This window comes from Pseudophryne corroboree, chromosome 11, assembly GCF_028390025.1.
Source record: "Pseudophryne corroboree isolate aPseCor3 chromosome 11, aPseCor3.hap2, whole genome shotgun sequence".
NCBI lineage: Eukaryota > Metazoa > Chordata > Amphibia > Anura > Myobatrachidae > Pseudophryne > Pseudophryne corroboree.
In genome coordinates this window covers 40,738,214-40,765,972 of record NC_086454.1, presented here as the reverse complement: position 1 = coordinate 40,765,972, position 27,759 = coordinate 40,738,214, and the positions used below count along the sequence as shown (strand labels likewise).

The window sequence follows — 27,759 nt, the reverse complement described above, 5'->3', positions numbered from 1 at the left end:
CCTCACATCTCAGCGTCTCTGGTGTCAGAGTAAACATTATGCTTTGCTGAGTTGGATGGAATTTTGCATCTTAATCGTTCTAGAAGTAGGCGCACGCTGCTTAGCTTTAGGAGTCGGCCATATCAAACTAGGTGTCCAGCTGGGCAAGGGTAGCGTACAGTATGCTCCATGCTTGCTGATTGGCGTGCCTGAACAGGAGATCCAGGTGAGCCCTCAGAGTACGGGTTCTTCACATCACCGGGTCCTGGCTAAAAGTGTCATATTGGTCCTGTGCCCCCCTCTACAGACCCACAATTCCCACTATTATCTCCCCACCTTGCCCACTTCACTAAGAATTGGGTGGGATGTGGAGACCCACCAACTCTTCCAGGGGTCCGTGGGACTACCCAAAAAAATCAGGAGTCTTTCGGACCTTCCGGGAGAGTAGGTAGTTTGTTATATGGTATACACTTTTTATACTCCAGTAGAGTACAGTACATATAAGCCAGCAGATGGTTTCTCAGTGGTAGCAGTAAATTCTAAAATAATAATAATAAAAGTAATAAAGATACATTAATCATGTAAAAGAAAATTATAAGACACAAAGACAAAATGATTACGTTCCAATCAATACACACATCCGTGGGCTGACTTGGAAATGTGCTTTGTGGCTGCAGACGATGGCTATTATCACTATAGTAACGCGAATAGATTGCAGCTGACGCATTACTGTAGTATAAGCACCATGAGAGGAACTCGGGAAATGATTCTGTGGTTGTAGATTGTAAGCTTCCCGACAAGTACCATCCATCAGTCCGGAATATCCGTGTACTTGCTGTATTTCTTGTCCGACTGTTAGACCCAGGCGTGGGATTTATATTCTGTTTGTCACAATTCTTTGTGCCCTGCATTGTGAGTTAATGCTGACTGTTTGATTAGGTTTCTAGACATTACACGGTATCATTATTTATTAGATATGATTGTCCAATTTCTTCTGATGATGTTTTTAATAAAAACCCAAAAGATTATTTGTAGAGTTCTAATACCAATATATTCTCCCAACAACTACAGAGAGCACTAAGCTTCCAGTGTACAGTGTAGTATGACTTATACTCTGATATTCCTGTCACTATTTACAGAGAACGTTACCTAGGGGTACATTTACTAAGCAGTGATAAGAGCGGAAAAGTGAGCCAGTGGAGAAGTTGCCCATGGCAACCAATCAGCACTGAAGTAACATCTATAATTTGCATACTATAAAATGATACAGAGCTGCTGATTGGTTGATGGGGAAATATCTCCACTGGCTCACTTCTCCGCTCTTATCACTGCTTAGTAAATGTCCCCCATAGTTCCATCCAGTGAGTGGAGAATATAAGACGCTGCACCTGGTGTCACGTAATAATGTTTCCCCCGCTCTGTCCCCAGTACCCTGTCCAGCTGTTCTCACGCCGTCGTGGCTCTTCTCTACCCGTTCTCCTGGCAACACACCTTCATACCCGTCCTCCCATCCGCAATGATTGACATTGTGTGTTGCCCCACGCCCTTCTTGGTGGGCCTGCTTTCCAGCTCTTTGCCAAAACTGAAAGAACTACCGGTGGAGGAGGTAAGTGCCGGTCACCACTGATTCTCTAAGTAACAGCCGACCCTAATCGGGGGCATGTAATAAGGCCGTACTAATAGCCATGTGCGTGCTGGGCATCTGGTTACCCAGTAGGGCATTGTCAATAGTGCTAAAAAGTTTTAGGCACCTAAAAATTATTTTTTTTCTCAAAAAGTTGCAGCATCTTGGGAAATTAAAGAAAAAGAAAACGTTGCTGCAGATATTTAGTGAACGGATTTGGTGCCTACACCGGTTATTGCTGATTTACGCTTCCGGATAAGATAGTACAGTACTTAACAGAAGAGATATCTTATTATATTAGACTGTAAGGGGGTTATTTACTAAAGGTTGATTTCCATTCATTTTTAGTAATTGATATCAATGGGGTTGTTTTTCTGGGGCTAAGACAAACTTTTACCAGCCAGAAAAAGTACTAGCCAGTCAGCCCCCCAGTTGCCATATTACAGACTGTTTGAAAAATGACAATTAGGAGCTGATTGGTTGGTAGTTTACTGTATCTCTCCGCTTTATTACTCTCCAAGGCTTAGTAAATCTGCCCAGTGTGAAACCAGCTCTCAGCGCCTGTTATTTTCTCCTTATTTAGGCTTTGATGGTGGACCTCGGGTCAGACCGGTTTATAAGACAGGTAAGTGTAACACTACTGTAGTATTATATATTATAATGTGCCAGCTGGGTGGACGTAACCCCACCGTTGTCTCACTCACCTCTTCTATACTGTCAGCAACTAATGAGGTATCTAGGCATGAAGCAGGCTAGTTTGGGTGAGATATTCCATCTTCATTCACCGTTATTTGTCCAGGAGAAAGTCCGTCCCCAACAGTATTTATTATCTATGTATTGTCCCGGTGAGGTTATACTTATGTTTCTGGTACGACATGCCTAATCAGCCCCCTAGCACGGTTACAGTGTGAGAAATAAGTATTACATACAGTAAGTGTTTCTGTTGAAGGATTATATACTGTATAGGTTTGGAATGCCGTCTCTGTAAACACTAACAGCAACTGCGCCCAAGCTTTACTGTGGTGTCACTGTGTTCCCAAACTGGCAGATGGATGACGAAGACACCCTGTTACCCCGGAAGCTGCAGGCAGCTCTGGAGCAGGCGCTGGAGAGGAAGGGGGAGCTGATTGGTCAGGACTCGGACAGCGACACCGACGAAGGTGAGCGAAACCCCGCCCGCTGTCTGTATTACCTCTCCAGGGATTTTCTGATCAATTATTTGAAGTGAGCTTTTTATTTGTAGAATTTTTGACTCCCCATCAGCACCGGTAGTAAAGCTGGGAGCTCACTGTACAATAGTCGGGCAGAACCACCAATTTCCGAACGTTTGGCCTGAGAATTGGTTAGTGTGGGCAGCACCCCGGCCCAAGAGCGTTCTCATCGGCTTATCTGATCTGGGCTGCAGGCACTTTCCCAAACAATGAGATTTCTCTAGCGATACGCCGATATGTCAGGTGTTTATACTGTGATCAGAATGATAATTGGCTAGCGTGTACAATTGTTTTCAGACTGACGGATGATTCGCAGATAGCTCATTGAGGTGTGTACCTAAAGTAAGATATAGGATATGTATACAGTCTACTACCCACCCAGGAGCAATGTATATATCATATCTACCTTAAATTCATGAACGGAAAATAATCACTGGATTCCAGGTGATCCCCATTACTGCAATGTTGTGAGTACTAGACAGGGACGGATCTAGACTTTTCTTTAGGGGGGGGCGGTTTACTGTTTAATTTTGACTCCTCCCTCAACAGTTCCAACTCCTCCCATCTGCAATCCTAACTCCTCCTCTCAATTCTGACTGAACTTTTTGAGTGAGACTGAGATAGAGCTTCGTGATTGTTCTATGTACAAGTGACTGTGCTATGGGGTAATTGTATTTATTAGCCCTAGTACCCACACACCAGCAAGTGAGGGGCTAATGTTCTGTAACCCTTGCTCTCCTGGCTCCTCTGTGCTGCTGTGGTATAAGCTGCAGCACATCGTTCTGCCTCAGACTCCCCCCGGAGAGCTCTCTTCTGCTCAAAAGTGGGCATGGCTATGACTGTGTTAGGGGGGGCGGTCGCCCCCTTCGCCCCCCCCTAGATCCGGCCCTGGTACTAGATGTGATGAAAGAGACTGTTTGGCATTAGCTTCTGTTCTATTGAGTTTTCCTAATGAATACAAGGCAAGTGTTTTGGGGCCAAAGTTATTTTGTACCAGGGACATGTAATTGGGAATCTGGTGGAGGACTCAGAAATTGTGCACTGTTAGTTATAACCCCACCGGACCCATAAGGCCATACACTAGTCCAGTGTTTCCCAAACTGTTTAGAATCACGGCGCCCCAGAGTAACATAATTTTTTTCACGCCACCCCTAGGCCAAAAGTTTTTCTTATTGAGAAATTCAGAAAAAAAATATTAAATGAAGTAAATTGTGTTTATATGTCATCCTTAGGGTCAGGTGTGTGGTGAGGGACAGGAGTCACTTCTGTTTGTCCACATAGTTTATGACTGGCGGCCACCAGCGCTGGTTTTGTCAATTACATTGATCATAAATCATTTAAATTAGTCCTAGACCACCAACCCAGGGCACCCCTGCAAGTGTCCTGAGGCACCCCAGGGTGAGAACAACTGCACTAGACTCTTCAGGTAGCAAGGCCCTCAGTCCTTTTGACCCAGGTGGGGTTACAGCACCAGTTCTTGTGTACTGCTGGCAGTGCCGGTTCAAGGGCGCAGAGCGCCCCGGGCAGGAAAGGGGCATGGCCTAATACAGGGGGCGTGGTGAGTCACACCCCCTGTACATTGAAAGCGCCGCTTGAATGCTGAGCGGTGCGCGATGACGTCATCGCGCACCGCACAGCAAAAGGTCCTCTCCACGAAGAGAAACTAGACGCTATGCGTCTAGTTCCCTTCTTGGAGAGGACCTTTGCTGTGCGGTGCGCGATGACGTCATCGCGCACCGCTCAGCAGTTACTCTCCACGAAGGGAAACTAGACGCATAGCGTCTAGTTCCCTTCACAGGAGGCGCCGAGGACGGGGACGGCAGCGGGCAGCGGAGGCGGACGGGGGACACAGCGGGCAGCAGTGGCGGATCTTGCCACGGTGCGGCGCCCTCCGGATGGCGCCAGCGCCCTCCGGAAGGCGGCGCCCCGGGCAAAAGTCCTGCTTGCCCGTGGCAAGAACTGCCACTGACTGCTGGGTACACTGGGTCTAAAAAGTGGGGTGAGAATGTGAGGAAATGAGAGAACCGTGACAATTATTATAGTTATCTCTCGTGCACCAACAAAACCTGTTGAATAGGTACTTTGTATCCCCATGTTTACTCATTCCCCATAGCATGTCCCTGCTCACCCCCCATACTGTGTATGCTCATTCCCCATAGCATGTCCTTACTCACCCCCCATACTGTGTATGATCATTACCCATAGCATGTCCCTGCTCAAGCCCCACACTGTGTATGATCATTCCCCATAGCATGTCCCTGCTCACCCCCCATACTGTGTATGCTCATTCCCCATAGCATGTCCTTACTCACCCCCCATACTGTGTATGCTCATTCCCCATAGCGTGTCCCTGCTCACCCCCCATACTGTGTATGCTCATTCCCCATAGCGTGTCCCTGCTCACCCCCCATACTGTGTCCCTGCTTTTCCCCCATAGCGTGTCCCTGCTTTTCCCCCATACTATGTATGCTCATTCCCCATAGCATGTCCCTGCTCACCCCCCATACTGTGTATGCTCATTCCCCATAGCATGTCCCTGCTCACCACCCATACTGTGTATGCTCATTCCCCATAGTATGTCCCTGCTCACCCCCCATACTGTGTATGCTCATTCCCCATAGCATGTCTCTGCTCACCCCCCATACTGTGTATGCTCATTCCCCATAGCATGTCCCTGCTCACCCCCCATACTGTGTATGCTCATGTCCCTGTGTATGCTCATTCCCCATAGCATATCCCTGCTCACTCCCCATACTGTGTATTCTCATTCCCCATAGCATGTTCCTACTCACACCCCCCATACTGTGTATGCTCATTCCCCGTAGCATGTCCTTACTCACCCCCTATACTGTGTATGCTCATTCCCCATAGCATGTTTCTGCTCTCCCCCATACTGTGTATGATCATTCCCCATAGCATGTTCCTACTCACCCCCCATACTGTGTATGATCATTCCCCATAGCATGTCCCTGCTCTCCCCCCATACTGTGTATGCTTATTCTCCATAGCATGTCCCTGCTCACCCCCCATACTGTGTATGCTCACCCCCCATACCGTGTATGCTCATTCCCCATAGCATGTCCCTGCTCACCCCCCATACTGTGTATGCTCATTCCCTATAGCGTGCCCCTGCTCTCCCCCATACTATGTATGATCATTCCCCATAGCATGTTCCTACTCACCCCCCATACTGTGTATGATCATTCCCCATAGCATGTCCCTGCTTTCCCTCCATACTGTGTATGATCATTCCCCATAGCGTGTCCCTGCTCACCCCCATACTGTGTGTGCTCATTCCCCATAGCGTGTCCCTGCTCACCCCCCATACTTTGTATGCTCATTCCCCATAGCATGTCCCTGCTCACCCCCCATACTGTGTATACTCATTCCCCATAGCGTGTACCTGCTCTCCCCCATACTGTGTATGCTCATTCCCCATAGCGTGTCCCTGCTCACACCCCATACTGTGTATGCTCATTCCCCATAGCGTGTCCCTGCTTTTCCCCCATACTGTGTATGCTCATTCCCCATAGCATGTCCCTGCTCACCCCCCATACTGTGTATGCTCATTCCCCATAGCATGTCCCTGCTTTTCCCCCATACTGTGTATGCTCATTCCCCATAGCATATCCCTGCTCACCCCCCATACTGTGTATGCTCATTCCCCATAGCATGTCCCTGCTCACCCCCCATACTGTGTATGCTCATTCCCCATAGCATGTCCCTGCTCACCCCCCATACTGTGTATGCTCATTCCCCATAGCATGTCCCTGCTCACCCCCCATACTGTGTATGCTCATTCCCCATAGCATGTCCCTGCTCTCCCCCCATACTGTGTATGCTCACCCCCCATACCGTGTATGCTCATTCCCCATAGCATGTCCCTGCTCACCCCCCATACTGTGTATGCTCATTCCCCATAGCATGTCCCTGCTCACCCCCCATACTGTGTATGCTCATTCCCCATAGCATGTCCCTGCTCACCCCCCGCACTGTGTATGCTCATTCCCCATAGTATGTCCCTGCTCACCCCCCACGCTGTGTATGCTCATACCCCATAGCGTGTCCCTGCTCACCCCCCATACTGTGTATGCTCATTCCCCATAGCATGTCCCTGCCCTCCCCGCATACTGTGTATGCTCATTCCCCATAGCATGTCCCTATTCTCCCCCATACTGTGTATGCTCACCCCCATACTGTGTATGCTCATTCCCCATAGCGTGTCCCTGCTTTCCCCCCATACTGTGTATGATCATTCCCCATAGCATGTCCCTGCTCACCCCCCACACTGTGTATGCTCATTCCCCATAGCATGTCCCTGCTTTCCCCCATACTGTGTATGATCATTCTCCATAGCGTGTCCTTGCTCACCCCCATACTATGTATGCTCATTCCCCATAGCGTGTCCCTGCTCACCCCCCATACTGTGTATGCTCATTCCCCATAGCGTGTCCCTGCTTTCCCCCCCATACAGTGTATGCTCATTCCTCATAGCATGTCCCTGCTCACCCCCCATACTGTGTATGCTCATTCCCCATAGCATCAACCCCCATACTGTGTATGCTCATTCCCCATAGCATGTCGCTGCTCACCCCCCATACTGTGTATGCTCATTCCCCATAGCATGTCTCTGCTCACCCCCCATACTGTGTATGATCATTCCCCATAGCATGTCCCTACTCACCCCCCATACTGTGTATGATCATTCCCCATAGCATGTTCCTACTCACCCCCCATACTGTGTATGCTCATTCCCCATAGCATGTCCGTGCTCACCCCCCATACTGTGTATGCTCATTCCCCATAGCATGTTCCTACTCACCCCCCATACTGTGTATGCTCATTCCCCATAGCATGTCCCTGCTCACCCCCCATACTGTGTATGCTCATTCCCCATAGCATGTCCCTGCTCACCCCCCATACTGTGTATGCTCATTTCCCATAGCATGTCGCTGCTCACCCCCCATACTGTGTATGCTCATTCCCCATAGCATGTCTCTGCTCACCCCCCATACTGTGTATGATCATTCCCCATAGCATGTCCCTACTCACCCCCCATACTGTGTATGCTCATTCCCCATAGCATGTCGCTACTCACCCCCCATACTGTGTATGCTCATTCCTCATAGCATGTCCCTGCTCACCCCCCATACAGTGTATGCTCATTCCTCATAGCATGTCCCTACTCACCCCCCATACTGTGTATGCTCATTCCCCATAGCATGTCCCTGCTCACCCCCCATACTGTGTATGCTCATTCCCCATAGCATGTCCCTGCTCACCCCCCGCACTGTGTATGCTCATTCCCCATAGTATGTCCCTGCTCACCCCCCACGCTGTGTATGCTCATTCCCCATAGCGTGTCCCTGCTCACCCCCCATACTGTGTATGCTCATTCCCCATAGCATGTCCCTGCCCTCCCCGCATACTGTGTATGCTCATTCCCCATAGCATGTCCCTATTCTCCCCCATACTGTGTATGCTCACCCCCATACTGTGTATGCTCATTCCCCATAGCGTGTCCCTGCTTTCCCCCCATACTGTGTATGATCATTCCCCATAGCATGTCCCTGCTCACCCCCCACACTGTGTATGCTCATTCCCCATAGCATGTCCCTGCTTTCCCCCCATACTGTGTATGATCATTCTCCATAGCGTGTCCTTGCTCACCCCCATACTATGTATGCTCATTCCCCATAGCGTGTCCCTGCTCACCCCCCATACTGTGTATGCTCATTCCCCATAGCGTGTCCCTGCTTTCCCCCCCATACAGTGTATGCTCATTCCTCATAGCATGTCCCTGCTCACCCTCCCATACTGTGTATGCTCATTCCCCATAGCATCAACCCCCATACTGTGTATGCTCATTCCCCATAGCATGTCGCTGCTCACCCCCCATACTGTGTATGCTCATTCCCCATAGCATGTCTCTGCTCACCCCCCATACTGTGTATGATCATTCCCCATAGCATGTCCCTACTCACCCCCCATACTGTGTATGATCATTCCCCATAGCATGTTCCTACTCACCCCCCATACTGTGTATGCTCATTCCCCATAGCATGTCCGTGCTCACCCCCCATACTGTGTATGCTCATTCCCCATAGCATGTTCCTACTCACCCCCCATACTGTGTATGCTCATTCCCCATAGCATGTCCCTGCTCACCCCCCATACTGTGTATGCTCATTCCCCATAGCATGTCCCTGCTCACCCCCCATACTGTGTATGCTCATTTCCCATAGCATGTCGCTGCTCACCCCCCATACTGTGTATGCTCATTCCCCATAGCATGTCTCTGCTCACCCCCCATACTGTGTATGATCATTCCCCATAGCATGTCCCTACTCACCCCCCATACTGTGTATGCTCATTCCCCATAGCATGTTCCTACTCACCCCCCATACTGTGTATGCTCATTCCTCATAGCATGTCCCTGCTCACCCCCCATACAGTGTATGCTCATTCCTCATAGCATGTCCCTACTCACCCCCCATACTGTGTATGCTCATTCCCCATAGCATGTCCCTGCTCACCCCCCATACTGTGTATGCTCATTCCCCATAGCATGTCCCTGCTCACCCCCCGCACTGTGTATGCTCATTCCCCATAGTATGTCCCTGCTCACCCCCCACGCTGTGTATGCTCATTCCCCATAGCGTGTCCCTGCTCACCCCCCATACTGTGTATGCTCATTCCCCATAGCATGTCCCTGCCCTCCCCGCATACTGTGTATGCTCATTCCCCATAGCATGTCCCTATTCTCCCCCATACTGTGTATGCTCACCCCCATACTGTGTATGCTCATTCCCCATAGCGTGTCCCTGCTTTCCCCCCATACTGTGTATGATCATTCCCCATAGCATGTCCCTGCTCACCCCATACACTGTGTATGCTCATTCCCCATAGCATGTCCCTGCTTTCCCCCCATACTGTGTATGATCATTCTCCATAGCGTGTCCTTGCTCACCCCCATACTATGTATGCTCATTCCCCATAGCGTGTCCCTGCTCACCCCCCATACTGTGTATGCTCATTCCCCATAGCGTGTCCCTGCTTTCCCCCCCATACAGTGTATGCTCATTCCTCATAGCATGTCCCTGCTCACCCCCCATACTGTGTATGCTCATTCCCCATAGCATCACCCCCCATACTGTGTATGCTCATTCCCCATAGCATGTCGCTGCTCACCCCCCATACTGTGTATGCTCATTCCCCATAGCATGTCTCTGCTCACCCCCCATACTGTGTATGATCATTCCCCATAGCATGTTCCTACTCACCCCCCATACTGTGTATGCTCATTCCCCATAGCATGTCCCTGCTCACCCCCATACTGTGTATGCTCATTCCCCATAGCATGTTCCTACTCACCCCCCATACTGTGTATGCTCATTCCCCATAGCATGTCCCTGCTCACCCCCCATACTGTGTATGCTCATTCCCCATAGCATGTCCCTGCTCACCCCCCATACTGTGTATGCTCATTCCCCATAGCATGTCCCTGCTTTTCCCCGTACTGTGTATGCTCATTCCCCATAGCATGTCCCTGCTCACCCCCCATACTGTGTATGCTCATTCCCCATAGCATGTCCCTGCTCACCCCCCATACTGTGTATGCTCATTCCCCATAGCATGTCCCTGCTCTCCCCCCATACTGTATATGCTCACCCCCCATACCGTGTATGCTCATTCCCCATAGCATGTCCCTGCTCACCCCCCATACTCATACTGTGTATGCTCATTCCCCATAGCATGTCCCTGCTCACCCCCCATACTGTGTATGCTCATTCCCCATAGCATGTCCCTGCTCACCACCCATACTGTGTATGCTCATTCCCCATAGTATGTCCCTGCTCACCCCCCATACTGTGTATGCTCATTCCCCATAGCATGTCCCTGCTCACCCCCCATACTGTGTATGCTCATTCCCCATAGAATGTCCCTGCTCACCCCCCATACTGTGTATGCTCATTCCCCATAGCATGTCTCTGCTTTTCCCCCGTACTGTGTATGCTCATTCCCCATAGCATGTCCCTGCTCACCCCCCATACTGTGTATGCTCATTCCCCATAGCATGTCCCTGCTCACCCCCCATACTGTGTATGCTCATTCCCCATAGCATGTCCCTGCTCTCCCCCCATACTGTGTATGCTCACCCCCCATGCCGTGTATGCTCATTCCCCATAGCATGTCCCTGCTCACCCCCCATACTGTGTATGCTCATTCCCCATAGCATGTCCCTGCTCACCACCCATACTGTGTATGCTCATTCCCCATAGTATGTCCCTGCTCACCCCCCATACTGTGTATGCTCATTCCCCATAGCATGTCCCTGCTCACCCCCCATACTGTGTATGCTCATTCCCCATAGCATGTCCCTGCTCACCCCCCATACTGTGTATGCTCATTCCCCATAGCATGTCCCTGCTCTCCCCCCATACTGTGTATGCTCACCCCCCATACCGTGTATGCTCATTCCCCATAGCATGTCCCTGCTCACCCCCCATACTGTGTATGCTCATTCCCCATAGCATGTCCCTGCTCACCCCCCATACTGTGTATGCTCATTCCCCATAGCATGTCCCTGCTCACCCCCCATACTGTGTATGCTCATTCCCCATAGCGTGTCCCTGCTTTCCCCCCCATACAGTGTATGCTCATTCCTCATAGCATGTCCCTGCTCACCCCCCATACTGTGTATGCTCATTCCCCATAGCATGTCCCTGCTTTCCCCCCATACTGTGTATGATCATTCTCCATAGCGTGTCCTTGCTCACCCCCATACTGTGTATGCTCATTCCCCATAGCGTGTCCCTGCTTTCCCCCCCATACAGTGTATGCTCATTCCTCATAGCATGTCCCTGCTCACCCCCCATACTGTGTATGCTCATTCCCCATAGCATCACCCCCCATACTGTGTATGCTCATTCCCCATAGCATGTCGCTGCTCACCCCCCATACTGTGTATGCTCATTCCCCATAGCATGTCCCTGCTCACCCCCCATACTGTGTATGATCATTCCCCATAGCATGTCCCTACTCACCCCCCATACTGTGTATGATCATTCCCCATAGCATGTCCCTGCTCACCCCCCATACTGTGTATGCTCATTCCCCATAGCATGTTCCTACTCACCTCTCATACTGTGTATGCTCATTCCCCATAGCATGTCCCTGCTCACCCCCCATACTGTGTATGCTCATTCCCCATAGCATGTCCCTGCTCACTCCCCATACTGTGTATGCTCATTCCTCATAGCATGTCCCTGCTCACCCCCCATACAGTGTATGCTCACCCCCCATACTGTGTATGCTCATTCCTCATAGCATGTCCCTACTCACCCCCCATACTGTGTATGCTCATTCCCCATAGCATGTCCCTGCTCACCCCCCATACTGTGTATGATCATTTCCCATAGCATGTTCCTACTCACCCCCCATACTGTGTATGCTCATTCCCCATAGCATGTCCCTGCTCACCCCCCATACTGTGTATTCTCATTCCCCATAGCATGTTCCTACTCACCCCCCATACTGTGTATGCTCATTCCCCATAGCATGTTCCTACTCACCCCCCATACTGTGTATGCTCATTCCCCATAGCATGTCCCTGCTCACCCCCCATACTGTGTATGCTCATTCCCCATAGCATGTCCCTGCTCACCCCCCATACTGTATATCCTCATTCCTCATAGCATGTCCCTGCTCACCCCCCATACTGTGTATGCTCATTCCCCATAGCATGTCCCTGCTCACCCCCCATACTGTGTATGCTCATTCCCCATAGCATGTCCCTGCTCACCCCTCATACTGTGTATGCTCATTCCACATAGCATGTCCCTGCTCACCCCCCATACTGTGTATGATTATTCCCCATAGCGTGTCCCTGCTCTCCCCCTATACTGTGTATGCTCATTCCCTATAGCATGTCCCTGCTTCCCCCTTCATACTGTGTCCCTGTTGTTATGTTATCTGTGACACTATACGTTGGGTGTTAGTGTTAGCATTAGAGCTTCCTATTGTTACTGATGTGTATTCTAGATCTGTGGAAGTCATACATACATAATTAGATTCCCAGGTCAGGTAGAGCAGACTGTTGGGTAACAGAAGTGATCTTTGTTTATCAGTGAGCGATGCCAGACAGCCAGGAGTCATAGAGGTGACACCTGGGGGAGGTATTCGGGACTGGATATTGTAAAGAACCCACCGATCTGAGTCTATGGTACAGTGGCGTATCTATAACCGGTGAAAGGTGTGCGGTGCACAAGGGCCCCTTGGTCCAGGGGGGCCACACCACACTTGGTGCACCCATTTTTTGAATACCTCCCCCTCCGGAGTCCTGCGGCAGCCGCGCTGCACAGATCACTGGGAACAGGCACATATGCAGTGGAATAAATACAAAATGAACTTCAATGATGATGTTTTTACTTCTCTCCTGAAAGCTGCAGTGTCTGAGGGTGACTGCGAAGTCCGCACGCTCCTCTCATGGGCATAGCGCGGTGACAGGAGGAATGTACTATATAACGCGTCTCTCTCTTCTCACAGAGTGTAACACATTGAACGGCTTGGTGTCAGAGGTCTTCATTCGCTTCTTCGTAGAGACCATCGGTCACTATTCCCTGTTCCTGGCGCAGAATGACCGCGCAGAGAGAGTATTTCAGAGAGAAGCCTTCCGCAAGTCTGTGGCCTCTAAGAGCATCCGCCGCTTCCTGGAGGTCTTCATGGAATCTCAGATGTTTGCCGGATTCATCCAGGACAGAGAGCTCCGGAAATGCCGAGCAAAGGGTGGGCAACGGCTGAGGATCTTTTCGCCATGTTTCCTCTCATTGGGAAATACAGAACGTTGTCTCCCAAACACTCATCCTCCTGCATCTCTTACTTCTACATTGCTTTCCTTACTTGCTTCCATCTGTCCTGTTTAGGAAACCTCTTGTATCATCCAGGCAGAGTTAGTTCCAGTGCTCTTGGATATGTTGTAGAACTGCTTGTTGGATACAGAGAACAGAGCTGTTCTGTGTCATATACAAGGGCAACACTTTGGCTGGTAATTATAACGCCTGGGTAAGGAACAAGGAAGTCGGCTAATGAAAGCCATGTATTTGGCAATAGTTGCAGGAGGTGCGTTTACAAACATAGGTGCAACCTCTGTATCTTGTATGTGTAGGCGTAGCATCTGTATCCTGTGTGGGTAGGTGTGATGTCTGCATTCTGTATGGGTAGGTGTAATACCAGCATCCTGTATGGGTAGGTGCAACATCTGCATCCTGTATGGGTAGGTGTGACGTCTGCATCCTGGATAGGTAGGTGTAACGTCTGCATCCTGTATGGGTAGGTGTAATACCAGCATCCTGTATAGGTAGGTGTGACGTCTGCATCCTGTATGGGTAGGTGCAACATCTGCATCCTGTATGGGTAGGTGTGAAGTCTGCATCCTGTATAGGTAGGTGTAACGTCTGCATCCTGTATGGGTAGGTGCAACATCTGCAACATGTATGGGTAGGTGTGACGTCTGCATCCTGTATGGGTAGGTGTGACGTCTGCATCCTGTATGGGTAAGTGTAATGTCTGCATCCTGTATGGGTAGGTGTGACGTCTGCATCCTGTATGGGTAAGTGTAACATCTGCATCCTGTATGGGTAGGTGTGATGTCTGCATCCTGTATGGGTAGGTGTAACGTCTGTATCCTTTATGGGTAAGTGTAACGTCTGCATCCTGTATGGGTAGGTGTGACGTCTGCATCCTGTATGGGTAGGTGTGACGTCTGCATCCTGTATGGGTAGGTGTGACATCTGCATCCTGTATAGGTAGGTGTAACATCTGCATCCTGTATAGGTAGGTGTGACGTCTGCATCCTGTATGGGTAAGTGTAACATCTGCATCCTGTATGGGTAGGTGTAATGTCTGCATTCTGTATGGGTAGGTGTGACGTCTGCATCCTGTATGGGTAGGTGTAACGTCTGTATCCTTTATGGGTAAGTGTAACGTCTGCATCCTGTATGGGTAGGTGTGACGTCTGCATCCTGTATGGGTAGGTGTAACATCTGCATCCTGTATGGGTAGGTGTAACATCTGCATCCTGTATGGGTAGGTGTGACGTCTGCATCCTGTATGGGTAGGTGTGACATCTGCATCCTGTATAGGTAGGTGTAACATCTGCATCCCGTATGGGTAGGTGTGACGTCTGCATCCCGTATAGGTCGGTGTAACATCTGCATCCCGTATGGGTAGGTGTGACGTCTGCATCCCGTATGGGTAGGTGTGACGTCTGCATCCCGTATGGGTAGGTGTGACGTCTGCATCCCGTATGGGTAGGTGTGACGTCTGCATCCTGTATGGGTAGGTGTAACATCTGCATCCTGTATGGGTAGGTGCAACATCTGCATCCTGTATGGGTAGGTGTGATGTCTGCATCCTGTATGGGTAGGTGTAACATCTGCATCCTGTATGGGTAGGTCTGCAGCCTGTATGGGTAGGTCTGCAGCCTGTATGGGTAGGTCTGCAGCCTGTATGGGTAGGTCTGTATCCTGTATGGGTAGGTGTGACGTCTGCATCCCGTATGGGTAGGTGTGATGTCTGCATCCCGTATGGGTAGGTGTGATGTCTGCATCCTGTATGGGTAGGTGTGATATCTGCATCCTGTAATGGGTAGGTGTGACGTCTGCATCCTGTATGGGTAGGTGTGATGTCTGCATCCTGTATGGGTAGGTGTGATGTCTGCATCCCGTATGGGTAAGTGTGACGTCTGCATCCCGTATGGGTAGGTGTAATACCAGCATCCTGTATGGGTAGGTGTAACGTCTGCATCCTGTATGGGTAGGTGTGATGTCTGTATCCTGTATGGGTAGGTGTAACGTCTGCATCCTGTATGGGTAGGTGTGATGTCTGTATCCTGTATGGGTAGGTGTGACGTCTGCATCCCGTATGGGTAAGTGTAATACCAGCATCCTGTATGGGTAGGTGTGTCGTCTGCATCCTGTATGGGTAGGTGTGACGTCTGCATCCTGTATGGGTAGGTGTGACGTCTGCATCCTGTATGGGTAAGTGTAATACCAGCATCCTGTATGGGTAGGTGTAACGTCTGCATCCTGTATGGGTAGGTGTGATGTCTGCATCCCGTATGGGTAGGTGTGACGTCTGCATCCCGTATGGGTAGGTGTAATACCAGCATCCTGTATGGGTAGGTGTGATATCTGCATCCTGTATGGGTAGGTGTGACGTCTGCATCCTGTATGGGTAGGTGTGATGTCTGCATCCTGTATGGGTAGGTGTGATGTCTGCATCCCGTATGGGTAAGTGTGACGTCTGCATCCCGTATGGGTAGGTGTAATACCAGCAGCCTGTATGGGTAGGTGTAACGTCTGCATCCTGTATGGGTAGGTGTGATGTCTGTATCCTGTATCGGTAGGTGTAACGTCTGCATCCTGTATGGGTAGGTGTGATGTCTGTATCCTGTATGGGTAGGTGTTGACGTCTGCATCCCGTATGGGTAAGTGTAATACCAGCATCCTGTATGGGTAGGTGTAACGTCTGCATCCTGTATGGGTAGGTGTGATGTCTGTATCCCGTATGGGTAGGTGTGACGTCTGCATCCCGTATGGGTAGGTGTGACGTCTGCATCCTGTATGGGTAGGTGTAACATCTGCATCCTGTATGGGTAGGTGCAACATCTGCATCCTGTATGGGTAGGTGTGATGTCTGCATCCTGTATGGGTAGGTGTAACATCTGCATCCTGTATGGGTAGGTCTGCAGCCTGTATGGGTAGGTCTGCAGCCTGTATGGGTAGGTCTGTATCCTGTATGGGTAGGTGTGACGTCTGCATCCCGTATGGGTAGGTGTGATATCTGCATCCTGTATGGGTAGGTGTGATGTCTGCATCCTGTATGGGTAGGTGTGATATCTGCATCCTGTATGGGTAGGTGTGACGTCTGCATCCTGTATGAGTAGGTGTGATGTCTGCATCCCGTATGGGTAAGTGTGACGTCTGCATCCCGTATGGGTAGGTGTAATACCAGCATCCTGTATGGGTAGGTGTAACGTCTGCATCCTGTATAGGTAGGTGTGATGTCTGTATCCTGTATGGGTAGGTGTAACGTCTGCATCCTGTATGGGTAGGTGTGATGTCTGTATCCTGTATGGGTAGGTGTGACGTCTGCATCCCGTATGGGTAAGTGTAATACCAGCATCCTGTATGGGTAGGTGTGACGTCTGCATCCTGTATGGGTAGGTGTGACGTCTGCATCCTGTATGGGTAAGTGTAATACCAGCATCCTGTATGGGTAGGTGTAACGTCTGCATCCTGTATGGGTAGGTGTGATGTCTGCATCCCGTATGGGTAGGTGTGACGTCTGCATCCCGTATGGGTAGGTGTAATACCAGCATCCTGTATGGGTAGGTGTGATATCTGCATCCTGTATGGGTAGGTGTGACGTCTGCATCCTGTATGGGTAGGTGTGATGTCTGCATCCTGTATGGGTAGGTGTGATGTCTGCATCCCGTATGGGTAAGTGTGACGTCTGCATCCCGTATGGGTAGGTGTAATACCAGCATCCTGTATGGGTAGGTGTAACGTCTGCATCCTGTATGGGTAGGTGTGATGTCTGTATCCTGTATCGGTAGGTGTAACGTCTGCATCCTGTATGGGTAGGTGTGATGTCTGTATCCTGTATGGGTAGGTGTAACGTCTGCATCCTGTATGGGTAGGTGTGATGTCTGTATCCTGTATGGGTAGGTGTGACGTCTGCATCCCGTATGGGTAAGTGTAATACCAGCATCCTGTATGGGTAGGTGTGACGTCTGCATCCTGTATGGGTAGGTGTGACGTCTGCATCCTGTATGGGTAAGTGTAATACCAGCATCCTGTATGGGTAGGTGTAACGTCTGCATCCTGTATGGGTAGGTGTGATGTCTGCATCCCGTATGGGTAGGTGTGACGTCTGCATCCCGTATGGGTAGGTGTAATACCAGCATCCTGTATGGGTAGGTGTGATATCTGCATCCTGTATGGGTAGGTGTGACGTCTGCATCCTGTATGGGTAGGTGTGATGTCTGCATCCTGTATGGGTAGGTGTGATGTCTGCATCCCGTATGGGTAAGTGTGACGTCTGCATCCCGTATGGGTAGGTGTAATACCAGCATCCTGTATGGGTAGGTGTAACGTCTGCATCCTGTATGGGTAGGTGTGATGTCTGTATCCTGTATCGGTAGGTGTAACGTCTGCATCCTGTATGGGTAGGTGTGATGTCTGTATCCTGTATGGGTAGGTGTTGACGTCTGCATCCCGTATGGGTAAGTGTAATACCAGCATCCTGTATGGGTAGGTGTAACGTCTGCATCCTGTATGGGTAGGTGTGATGTCTGTATCCTGTATGGGTAGGTGTGACGTCTGCATCCCGTATGGGTAAGTGTGACGTCTGCATCCCGTATGGGTAGGTGTGACGTCTGCATCCCATATGGGTAGGTGTAATACCAGCATCCTGTATGGGTAGGTGTGTCGTCTGCATCCTGTATGGGTAGGTGTGACGTCTGCATCCTGTATGGGTAGGTGTGACGTCTGCATCCTGTATGGGTAGGTGTGACGTCTGCATCCTGTATGGGTAAGTGTGATGTCTGCATCCCGTATGGGTAGGTGTGACGTCTGCATCCCGTATGGGTAGGTGTGACGTCTGTACCCCGTATGGGTAAGTGTAATGTCTGTACCCCGTATGGGTAAGTGTGACGTTTGTACCCCGTATGGGTAAGTGTAATGTCTGTACCCCATATGGGTAAGTGTGACGTCTGCATTCCGTATGGGTAGGTGTAATACCAGCATCCTGTATGGGTAGGTGTAACGTCTGCATCCTGTATGGGTAGGTGTGATGTCTGTATCCTGTATGGGTAGGTGTAACGTCTGCATCCTGTATGGGTAGGAGTGATGTCTGCATCCCGTATGGGTAAGTGTGACGTCTGCATCCCGTATGGGTAGGTGTAATACCAGCATCCTGTATGGGTAGGTGTAACGTCTGCATCCTGTATGGGTAGGTGTGATGTCTGTATCCTGTATGGGTAGGTGTGACGTCTGCATCCCGTATGGGTAAGTGTGACGTCTGCATCCCGTATGGGTAGGTGTGACGTCTGCATCCCGTATGGGTAGGTGTAATACCAGCATCCTGTATGGGTAGGTGTGACGTCTGCATCCTGTATGGGTAGGTGTGACGTCTGCATCCTGTATGGGTAGGTGTGATGTCTGCATCCTGTATGGTTAAGTGTGATGTCTGCATCCCGTATGGGTAGGTGTGACGTCTGCATCCCGTATGGGTAGGTGTGACGTCTGTACCCCGTATGGGTAAGTGTAATGTCTGTACCCCGTATGGGTAAGTGTGACGTTTGTACCCCGTATGGGTAAGTGTAATGTCTGTACCCCGTATGGGTAAGTGTAATGGGGGTAATTCCAAGTTGATCGCAGCAGGAATTTAGTTAGCAATTGGGCAAAACCATGTGCACTGCAGGGTAGGCAGATTTAACATGTGTAGAGAGAGTTAGATTTGGGTGGGTTATTTTATTTCTGTGCAGGGTAAATACTGGCTGCTTTATTTTTACACTGCAAATTAGATTGCAGATTGAACGCACCCCACCCAAATCTAACTCTCTCTGCACATGTTAAATCTGCCTCCCCTGCAGTGCATATGGTTTTGCCCAATTGCTAACTAAATTCCTGCTGCGATCAACTTGGAATTACCCCCAATGTCTGTACCCCGTATGGGTAAGTGTAATGTCTGTGCCCCGTATGGGTAAGTGTAATGTCTGTGCTCAAGTTTAATGTCTGTACCCCGTATGGGTAAGTGTAATGTCTGTACCCCGTATGGGAAGTGTAATGTCTGTGCCCCGTATGGGTAAGTGTAATGTCTGTACCCCGTATGGGTAAGTGTAATGTCTGTACCCCGTATGGGTAAGTGTAATGTCTGTGCCCCAGTTTAATGTCTGTACCCCGTATGGGTAAGTGTAATGTCTGTACCCCAGTTTAATGTCTGTACCCCGTATGGGTAAGTGTAATGTCTGTACCCCGTATGGGAAGTGTAATGTCTGTACCCCGTATGGGTAAGTGTAATGTCTGTACCCCAGTTTAATGTCTGTACCCCGTATGGGTAAATGTAATGTCTGTACCCCGTATGGGTAAGTATAATGTCTGTACCCCAGTTTAATGTCTGTACCGCGTATGGGTAAATGTAATGTCTGTACCCTGTATGGGTAAGTGTAATGTCTGTGCCCCAGTTTAATGTCTGTACCCCGTATGGGTAAGTGTAATGTCTGTACCCCGTATGGGTAAGTGTAATGTCTGTACCCCGTATGGGTAAGTGTAATGTCTGTACCCCGTATGGGTAAGTGTAATGTCTGTACCCCGTATGGGTAAGTGTAATGTCTGTACCCCATGTGGGTAAGTGTAATGTCTGTACCCCGTATGGGTAAGTGTAATGTCTGTACCCCGTATGGGTAAGTGTAATGTCTGTACCCCGTATGGGTAAGTGTGACGTCTATACCCCGTATGGGTAAGTGTAATGTCTGTACCCCGTATGGGTAAGTGTAATGTCTGTACCCCGTATGGGTAAGTGTAATGTCTGTACCCCGTATGGGTAAGTGTAATGTCTGTACCCCAGTTTAATGTGTACCACATATGGGTAAATGTAATGTCTGTACCCCGTATGGGTAAGTGTAATGTCTGTGCCCCCAGTTTAATGTCTGTACCCCGTATGGGTAAGTGTAATGTCTGTACCCCGTATGGGTAAGTGTAATGTCTGTACCCCATGTGGGTAAGTGTAATGTCTGTACCCCGTATGGGTAAGTGTAATGTCTGTACCCCGTATGGGTAAGTGTAATGTCTGTACCCCGTATGGGTAAGTGTAATGTCTGTACCCCGTATGGGTAAGTGTAATGTCTGTACCCCGTATGGGTAAGTGTGACGTCTATACCCCGTATGGGTAAGTGTAATGTCTGTGCCCCGTATGGGTAAGTGTAATGTCTGTACCCCGTATGGGTAAGTGTGACGTCTATACCCCGTATGGGTAAGTGTAATGTCTGTACCCCGTATGGGTAAGTGTAATGTCTGTACCCCGTATGGGTAAGTGTAATGTCTGTACCCCGTATGGGTAAATGTAATGTCTGTACCACGTATGGGTAAGTGTAATGTCTGTGCCCCAGTTTAATGTCTGTACCCCGTATGGGTAAGTGTAATGTCTGTACCCCGTATGGGTAAGTGTAATGTCTGTGCCCCAGTTTAATGTCTGTACCCCGTATGGGTAAGTGTAATGTCTGTACCCCGTATGGGTAAGTGTAATGTCTGTCCCCGGTATGGGTAAGTGTGACGTCTATACCCCGTATGGGTAAGTGTAATGTCTGTAGCCCGTATGGGTAAGTGTAATGTCTGTACCCCATGTGGGTAAGTGTAATGTCTGTACCCCGTGCGGGTAAGTGTAATGTCTGTACCCCTGTTTAATGTCTGTACCCCGTATGGGTAAGTGTAATGTCTGTACCCCGTATGGGTAAGTGTAATGTCTGTACCCCGTGTGGGTAAGTGTAATGTCTGTACCCCAGTTTAATGTCTGTACCTCGTATGGGTAAATGTAATGTCTGTACCCCGTATGGGTAAGTGTAATGTCTGTGCCCCGTATGGGTAAGTGTAATGTCTGTACCCCAGTTTAATGTCTGTACCCCGTATGGGTAAGTGTAATGTCTGTGCCCCAGTTCAATGTCTGTACCCCGTATGGGTAAGTGTAATGTCTGTACCCCGTATGGGTAAGTGTAATGTCTGTACCCCGTATGGGTAAGTGTAATGTCTGTACCCCGAATGGGTAAGTGTAATGTCTGTACCCCGTATGGGTAAGTGTAATGTCTGTGCCCCAGTTTAATGTCTGTACCCCGTATGGGTAAGTGTAATGTCTGTACCCCGTATGGGTAAGTGTAATGTCTGTACCCCGTATGGGTAAATGTAATGTCTGTACCACGTATGGGTAAGTGTAATGTCTGTGCCCCAGTTTAATGTCTGTACCCCGTATGGGTAAGTGTAATGTCTGTACCCCGTATGGGTAAGTGTAATGTCTGTGCCCCAGTTTAATGTCTGTACCCCGTATGGGTAAGTGTAATGTCTGTACCCCGTATGGGTAAGTGTAACGTCTGTACCCCGTATGGGTAAGTGTGACGTCTATACCCCGTATGGGTAAGTGTAATGTCTGTACCCCGTATGGGTAAGTGTAATGTCTGTACCCCAGTTTAATGTCTGTACCCCGTATGGGTAAATGTAATGTCTGTACCCCGTATGGGTAAATGTAATGTCTGTACCCCGTATGGGTAAGTGTAATGTCTGTACCCCGTATGGGTAAGTCTGACGTCTATACGCCGTATGGGTAAGTGTAATGTCTATACCCCGTATGGGTAAGTGTAATGTCTGTACCCCGTATGGGTAAGTGTAATGTCTGTACCCCAGTTTAATGTCTGTACCCCGTATGGGTAAATGTAATGTCTGTACCCCGTATGGGTAAGTGTAATGTCTGTACCCCAGTTTAATGTCTGTACCCCGTATGGGTAAGTGTAATGTCTGTACCCCATATGGGTAAGTGTAATGTCTGTACGGATGGCTCAGACAAGTCATTAGCGTCTGTCTCTCTCCAGGTCTTTTTGAGCAGAGGGTTGAACAATATCTAGAGGAGCTTCCAGATCATGAACAGAGCGGGGTGAACAAATTCTGGAGAGGTCTCGGTGAGTGAATTACTGTCCCTTTTTAATAAGAGAACATTAACCCTTTTACCACCATGCAAGATCCAGGTAATGCAGGAATACCTATTAGCTCCTGCCTGTAGAGAAAGTACTATTAGACTTCCCTCTGATCTGGGTTAGATTAGTATAGGTGGACGCAGTGGCGTAAGTTCGTCCCAGTTGGCCGGAGGCAAGATAAATATTGGTGCCCCCCCTAAATTGAGATAAATATATGTATGTATGTATGTATACATATAGAGAGAGAGAAAGTTTGAAATAAAAATGTATATAGACATTTCATTGTCTTTTATTTTAAATCACACAATTCTTAGCAGTCATACCCAGGATTAGAGCCCATGACCTGTTACACTAACAGCAGACACTTTACTTATGGAGTTATTTGCTCCTGTAGAGGAAGCATGAGAATGCTAACTATATGAAGTTACGTGTAATTGTCAGAGAAGTATCTTCATACAGTTAGAATTCTCATATTTTCTATACAGGAGCAAACCGCTTCATCAGTAAGGTGTCTGCTTCCATTGGGTTCTTCTGATCCTGGGTATGACACTTGTAAAATGTGTATATTCAGTATAATAAAGTGGATGTGATTTGTAAGGTGCAGGGACCAGTGAGGAAGTCGGCCACTGAAGAGATTAGTGGCGGCTATCAATTAACTTAATTGAATGGTGTCACAGAATGGGAGGAGAGGTGCCCCCTTCAGAGCGGGAGCCCGGCGGCAGATGACTCTGTTGCCTCCCAGAGTTGCGCCTCTGGGTGGACGGACATAAATGGAATAATTTCTTCAGCCCATAGACGGGCGGCTCGGCTGAGCTATGTCCAGTTTCCCCACACACGTGAGATACCACATTGGCCGGATCTCATTCTCACTGTCTGCCCAATCACAGTGATCGGACAGACTCTCACAGGCCGAAGGGGATGGAGCAATAGCAGGGAACAAGTCCAACCACTTGTACCGTACAGGCGGCATAGTCACATGAGGGAAGTGGGAGCATTGTGTCCCCTGGCATTAGACACTCCTATTGATCACACGCTGACGCCTTTTGTCATACACAGGAAACAAGATGAAATTCCTCCACAAGAAGAACTGACCTCCTGCATCCAGGGACCGTACATGCGGCTGCGTCCAGCGTCTGCACTGCCTCCTCAGAGGACGTCGTCAGACCGGTCTCCAGGACAGAAGCGTACTCAGCCACACGGGAAACCCAAGTACTTAAAACACAAAGACGCTGATGGACATAGATCCGCTCTGCGGAGCCGTCGCCCCCGGGGATCACCACTTATATATTTGTACATATTGTGCTGTAAGCTTTTTTTTTTTTTTTAACGTCATTTTTTTAATGAAGCGATGAAGAGTGTGGTAAATATGTTTATATGACGAGAGCAACAGGTGTGTGTCATGTGAATTTACGCTGGTCAGATTATGTTAGTACTGTACAAATGGCGGACAGCGCACGTTCCATCTGAGTCTTAGCGTCACCGTCCTGGCTCCGGTATATCAGTCGCTGTTTTGTGGTCTGTAAACTGTTCTGCACTATGACTGCGCCAGCGAAGAATTACTGATGGTACCGTGCCCTCCGTGCAGCTGAGATAGGTACAGACCCTCCGAGTGTGTGTGTGCGTGTGTCAATAAATGCTGTCAATTAATACGTCTCTTTTATTTATTAACGAGAGCGGCCTCTTACTCCCCTGGGAGTGACATAGCGAGAGTGGCTGACAGTCTATTATGAATCGCAGAGCGCTCGCTGTGCAGCACTAGTTGAATGCGCAGTTTGTTCACGGATGCTTAGATTTCTGCTGTGGCCACGGGGATAGCAGAGGTAAGTGGCGGGGTCTGACTGTGCTGTGGGGAGGGTGATGGGAAGGTTCCTAGGGGGGGATTCAGACCTGATGGCAGCGATCAGGTACTAACTTTGTATGCGCCGCAATATGCACGCATGTCTGACAGCAACGGGATGGTGCGAAAATTCTGATCGCACGGGCGTTCGCAAAGTGATTGACAGGAAGAGGCCGTTTGTGGGTGGTTACTGACCGTTCACTAGGAGTGTCCAGAAAAACGTAGGAGTGCCCAAGCGTTTTCAGGGAGGGTGTCTGACGTCAGCTCCGGCCCCGATCAGCCTGTTCTCATCGCACTGTAGAAGTAAAGGTGGGTACACACTGATAGATATATCTGCAGATCAATTGATCGGCAGATATATCTATGGACGGATCGGGCAGTGTGCTGTGCATACACACTGCCCGATTCGTCGGGGACTGACGTCATGAACTGGGCGGGCCCAGTTCAGCTGTCAATGACCGCCGACCGCCGCAGCTTGTGTACGGGCGGACTGCACACAGTGGAGTTTAGCAGCTCGGCGTACACATGGGATCACACACTTGCACGGCGAATATACACCCCCCCGTAGGCGGCGACTATCTGACCGCAGGACAGCAAAATTAGCAGCCCAGCGATCAGATCTGAATGACCCCCTTAGACAGGAACGGAGCAGATGCACTTTCAGGAGCAGAAATTAGATTTTGCTTTATGTAGGCTCAGGGGTGTATCTAGGGGTCCGAGCGCCCCTGGCAAAGTAAGGGGCTGGCACCCCCCCCCCCCAACCCCTACACAGATTTGAAATAAGGTGTGAGTATTGGAAATGGGGCATGGTCTTGTGGGGGAAGGGTGTGGTCACAATAGTAGTTCCGATTCAAAGTATGCCAAACAGCAGCGTCTCATATTCATGTTACACCATCCCTAACCCTTACCCACCGCCTGACCCTATACTGCCCCCCCCCCAGCCTCTTCAGTGGTGCCTAACCCTAACCCACCCTTTCTAATCTTCCTCCCTGTAGCCTAACCCTAACCTTCCCACCCTCGCAGCCCAAATCTAACCCTCCCACGCGGCTTGCCAGTGGAGACTTTGGCACCAACTTGATCCGGATTTTGGCATTTCTGCATGGATGTCTATGTTGGGATGCCCGCATCAGCATTCCGAGCAGTTTCGGGATGCTGGCGTCAGCTTTCTGACCGCCGGGTGCCAAACACCGGCATCTTGACTGCATCCTGAATTAAATGCTAATGAGCTGCTGTGAGATGAACCTCAAATGGACCCAGCCATTAACCAAACACCATTAGTTGAATGGTAGAAGTGTTTCCAGGGTGTCATCACTTCCAAGATAAAATGATCAATTATACAATTAACGGATATACATTTCCTTGAACCTGGCCTTGAAATAGGTAAGATTTGTATTTTCTTTATTACACTCAACAAGTTAAAGTTTTCGCTTACTTAGTTACTACTCACTTACTGTACATCTAACATGCATGAGAATCGTGTCGTTTTCCAGGTAATACAGTCACTTCTCCCAAACACTGACACTTTATTATTAATAGATCTATAGCACTGTGCTGTGTAACAATTGCTGTGTACCTGGTGAGAGTCTGTTACTGCCGGTGCGACTCCCTTGCTGTCAGAAGCTCCAAGCAACAAGGGCTGCTGGGAGCTGTAGTTTATTTTGAGTCTGATTACAAGTGCGGTGCTGCCGGACACCGGTGCCGCTCCAGCAGTAACAGACTCTCACCAAGTACAGTCTGACAGTACTACTTTTGTATCCTTTGGCCGCGGGTGGCACCACCAGGCGGTGCCCCCTCCTTGCCTGGCGTCCCTGGCGAGTGCCATCCTGGCCAATGGGTAGATACGCCCCTGTGTAGGCTGACCATATTATCCCTTTAACCTGGGATACTCGTGAATTACACAGGTTCTGTGACTGGCTGACTACAAGACTGCATTTCACCTGATTTTAAGCAGCGATAGAACCTGTGTAATTCATGAGTGTCCCAGGGTAAAGGGATAATATGGTCAACCTAGGTCATAGCGAGAGACGGAAATGAGATAGAGGGGTGGAGGGGGGTCATTTTCAGAGAAAGCCTTATCATTTTGCACCAACTCAGAGCTGGCTTAGATTTGTCTAATACCTGCGTTTCCAGGTTCTCGCTGAGAAATGTATCAAGACCGATGTTCCCTCACGCTCATGATTAAGATATATCCTAAAATGAGGCTGGAAAGAGCAACATTTAGGATAAAACATCAGAGGAGCTGATGCTGAGTGGTAAGTACAACCGTTTGTGTATTCGCACTGCGCGTCCTCCAGAATGGAGCGTACACAACCGCAGGCGATGCACTTAGAAGCAGCAGTGATGCACTAGTATGGTAATGAAGCAGAAGGCGTCTGGTAGAAGGATGACCCGTGGCGTTGCACACGCCGGCCGCCGCACTTCCCACAAAAAGGCCAGGAAATCTCCTTCTTCTAACGGAGATCATGGCTTCGGCACTCCCCCAAAACGATGGCCGTCGTCTCCCCCTCTCCCCCAAAGAGCAGCAATCTGTCAAACAGTATGAATCTGAACATCGGTGCTTTGCGCAATGTGCTGCAGATCCAACGGGGTCTGAATTAGGCCCTCTGAGTAATGTCACAGCAGAGGGTGAGATGTTGCGATAACAGGCCTCTCCTGTCTGGGATCCCGGTGATGAAGGTGGTTACGTCGCCTGTTTGCTCCAATTTAGTGTATAAATGTACTGCATTATGGGGGTAATTCAGAGTTAATTGCAGCAGCAAATTTGTTAGCAGTTGGGCAAAACCATGTGCACTGCAGGTGGGGCAGATGTAACATGTGCAGAGAGAGTTAGATTTGGGTGGGTTATTTTGTTTCTGTGCAGGGTAAATACTGGCTGCTTTATTTTTACACTGCAATTTAGATTTCAGTTTGAACACACCCCACCCGAATCTAACTCTCTCTGCACATGTTACATCTGCCCCCCCCCCCCCCCCCCCTCCCCTGCAGTGCACATGGTTTTGCCCAACTGCTAACAAATTTGCTGCTGCGATCAACTCTGAATTAGGCCCTATATACTATATAAATCTATATGTATAAAGAGAGAGAGAGTATCTTGAGTGTATGGTTCTGCACTTGGAAGAACAGGATGTTCTGGCTTCCTGGTGGCTCAGTGGTAAAGCGTCGCCCTACAGCTCTCAGGGCTCTGAGTTCTAGTCCAGCACAAACCACACATAGTAAGAGAATGTGGTGAGACCTGCGCAGTCCCTATTCTACCATTGAGTGGGGTTTGCTGAGAGTCTCAAACATCAAACAGGAGGTTGTGTGTTCTGGGGAGAGACAGCTGTGACCTTCCGTATACTCACCTCCAACAGCCAGTTACGTGCAG

General features: G+C 49.4%; 1 protein-coding gene across 7 annotated transcripts in view; it reads left to right on the top strand.

Moving 5' to 3' along the window:
* DENND2B (DENN domain containing 2B) overlaps positions 1–24,205 on the top strand; it is a 421,742-nt gene extending 397,537 nt beyond the window's left edge. For all 7 annotated transcript variants that reach the window (XM_063944050.1, XM_063944049.1, XM_063944052.1 and 4 more), the window contains 6 exons: positions 1,408–1,585; positions 2,187–2,228; positions 2,652–2,763; positions 13,363–13,602; positions 22,457–22,543; positions 23,615–24,205. In XM_063944050.1, coding sequence (XP_063800120.1) covers positions 1,408–1,585; positions 2,187–2,228; positions 2,652–2,763; positions 13,363–13,602; positions 22,457–22,543; positions 23,615–23,649 — 694 coding nt within the window. In that variant the 3' untranslated portion in view covers positions 23,650–24,205. The remainder of the gene's footprint in view (positions 1–1,407; positions 1,586–2,186; positions 2,229–2,651; positions 2,764–13,362; positions 13,603–22,456; positions 22,544–23,614) is intronic.
* The last annotated feature ends 3,554 nt before the right edge of the window (positions 24,206–27,759 follow it).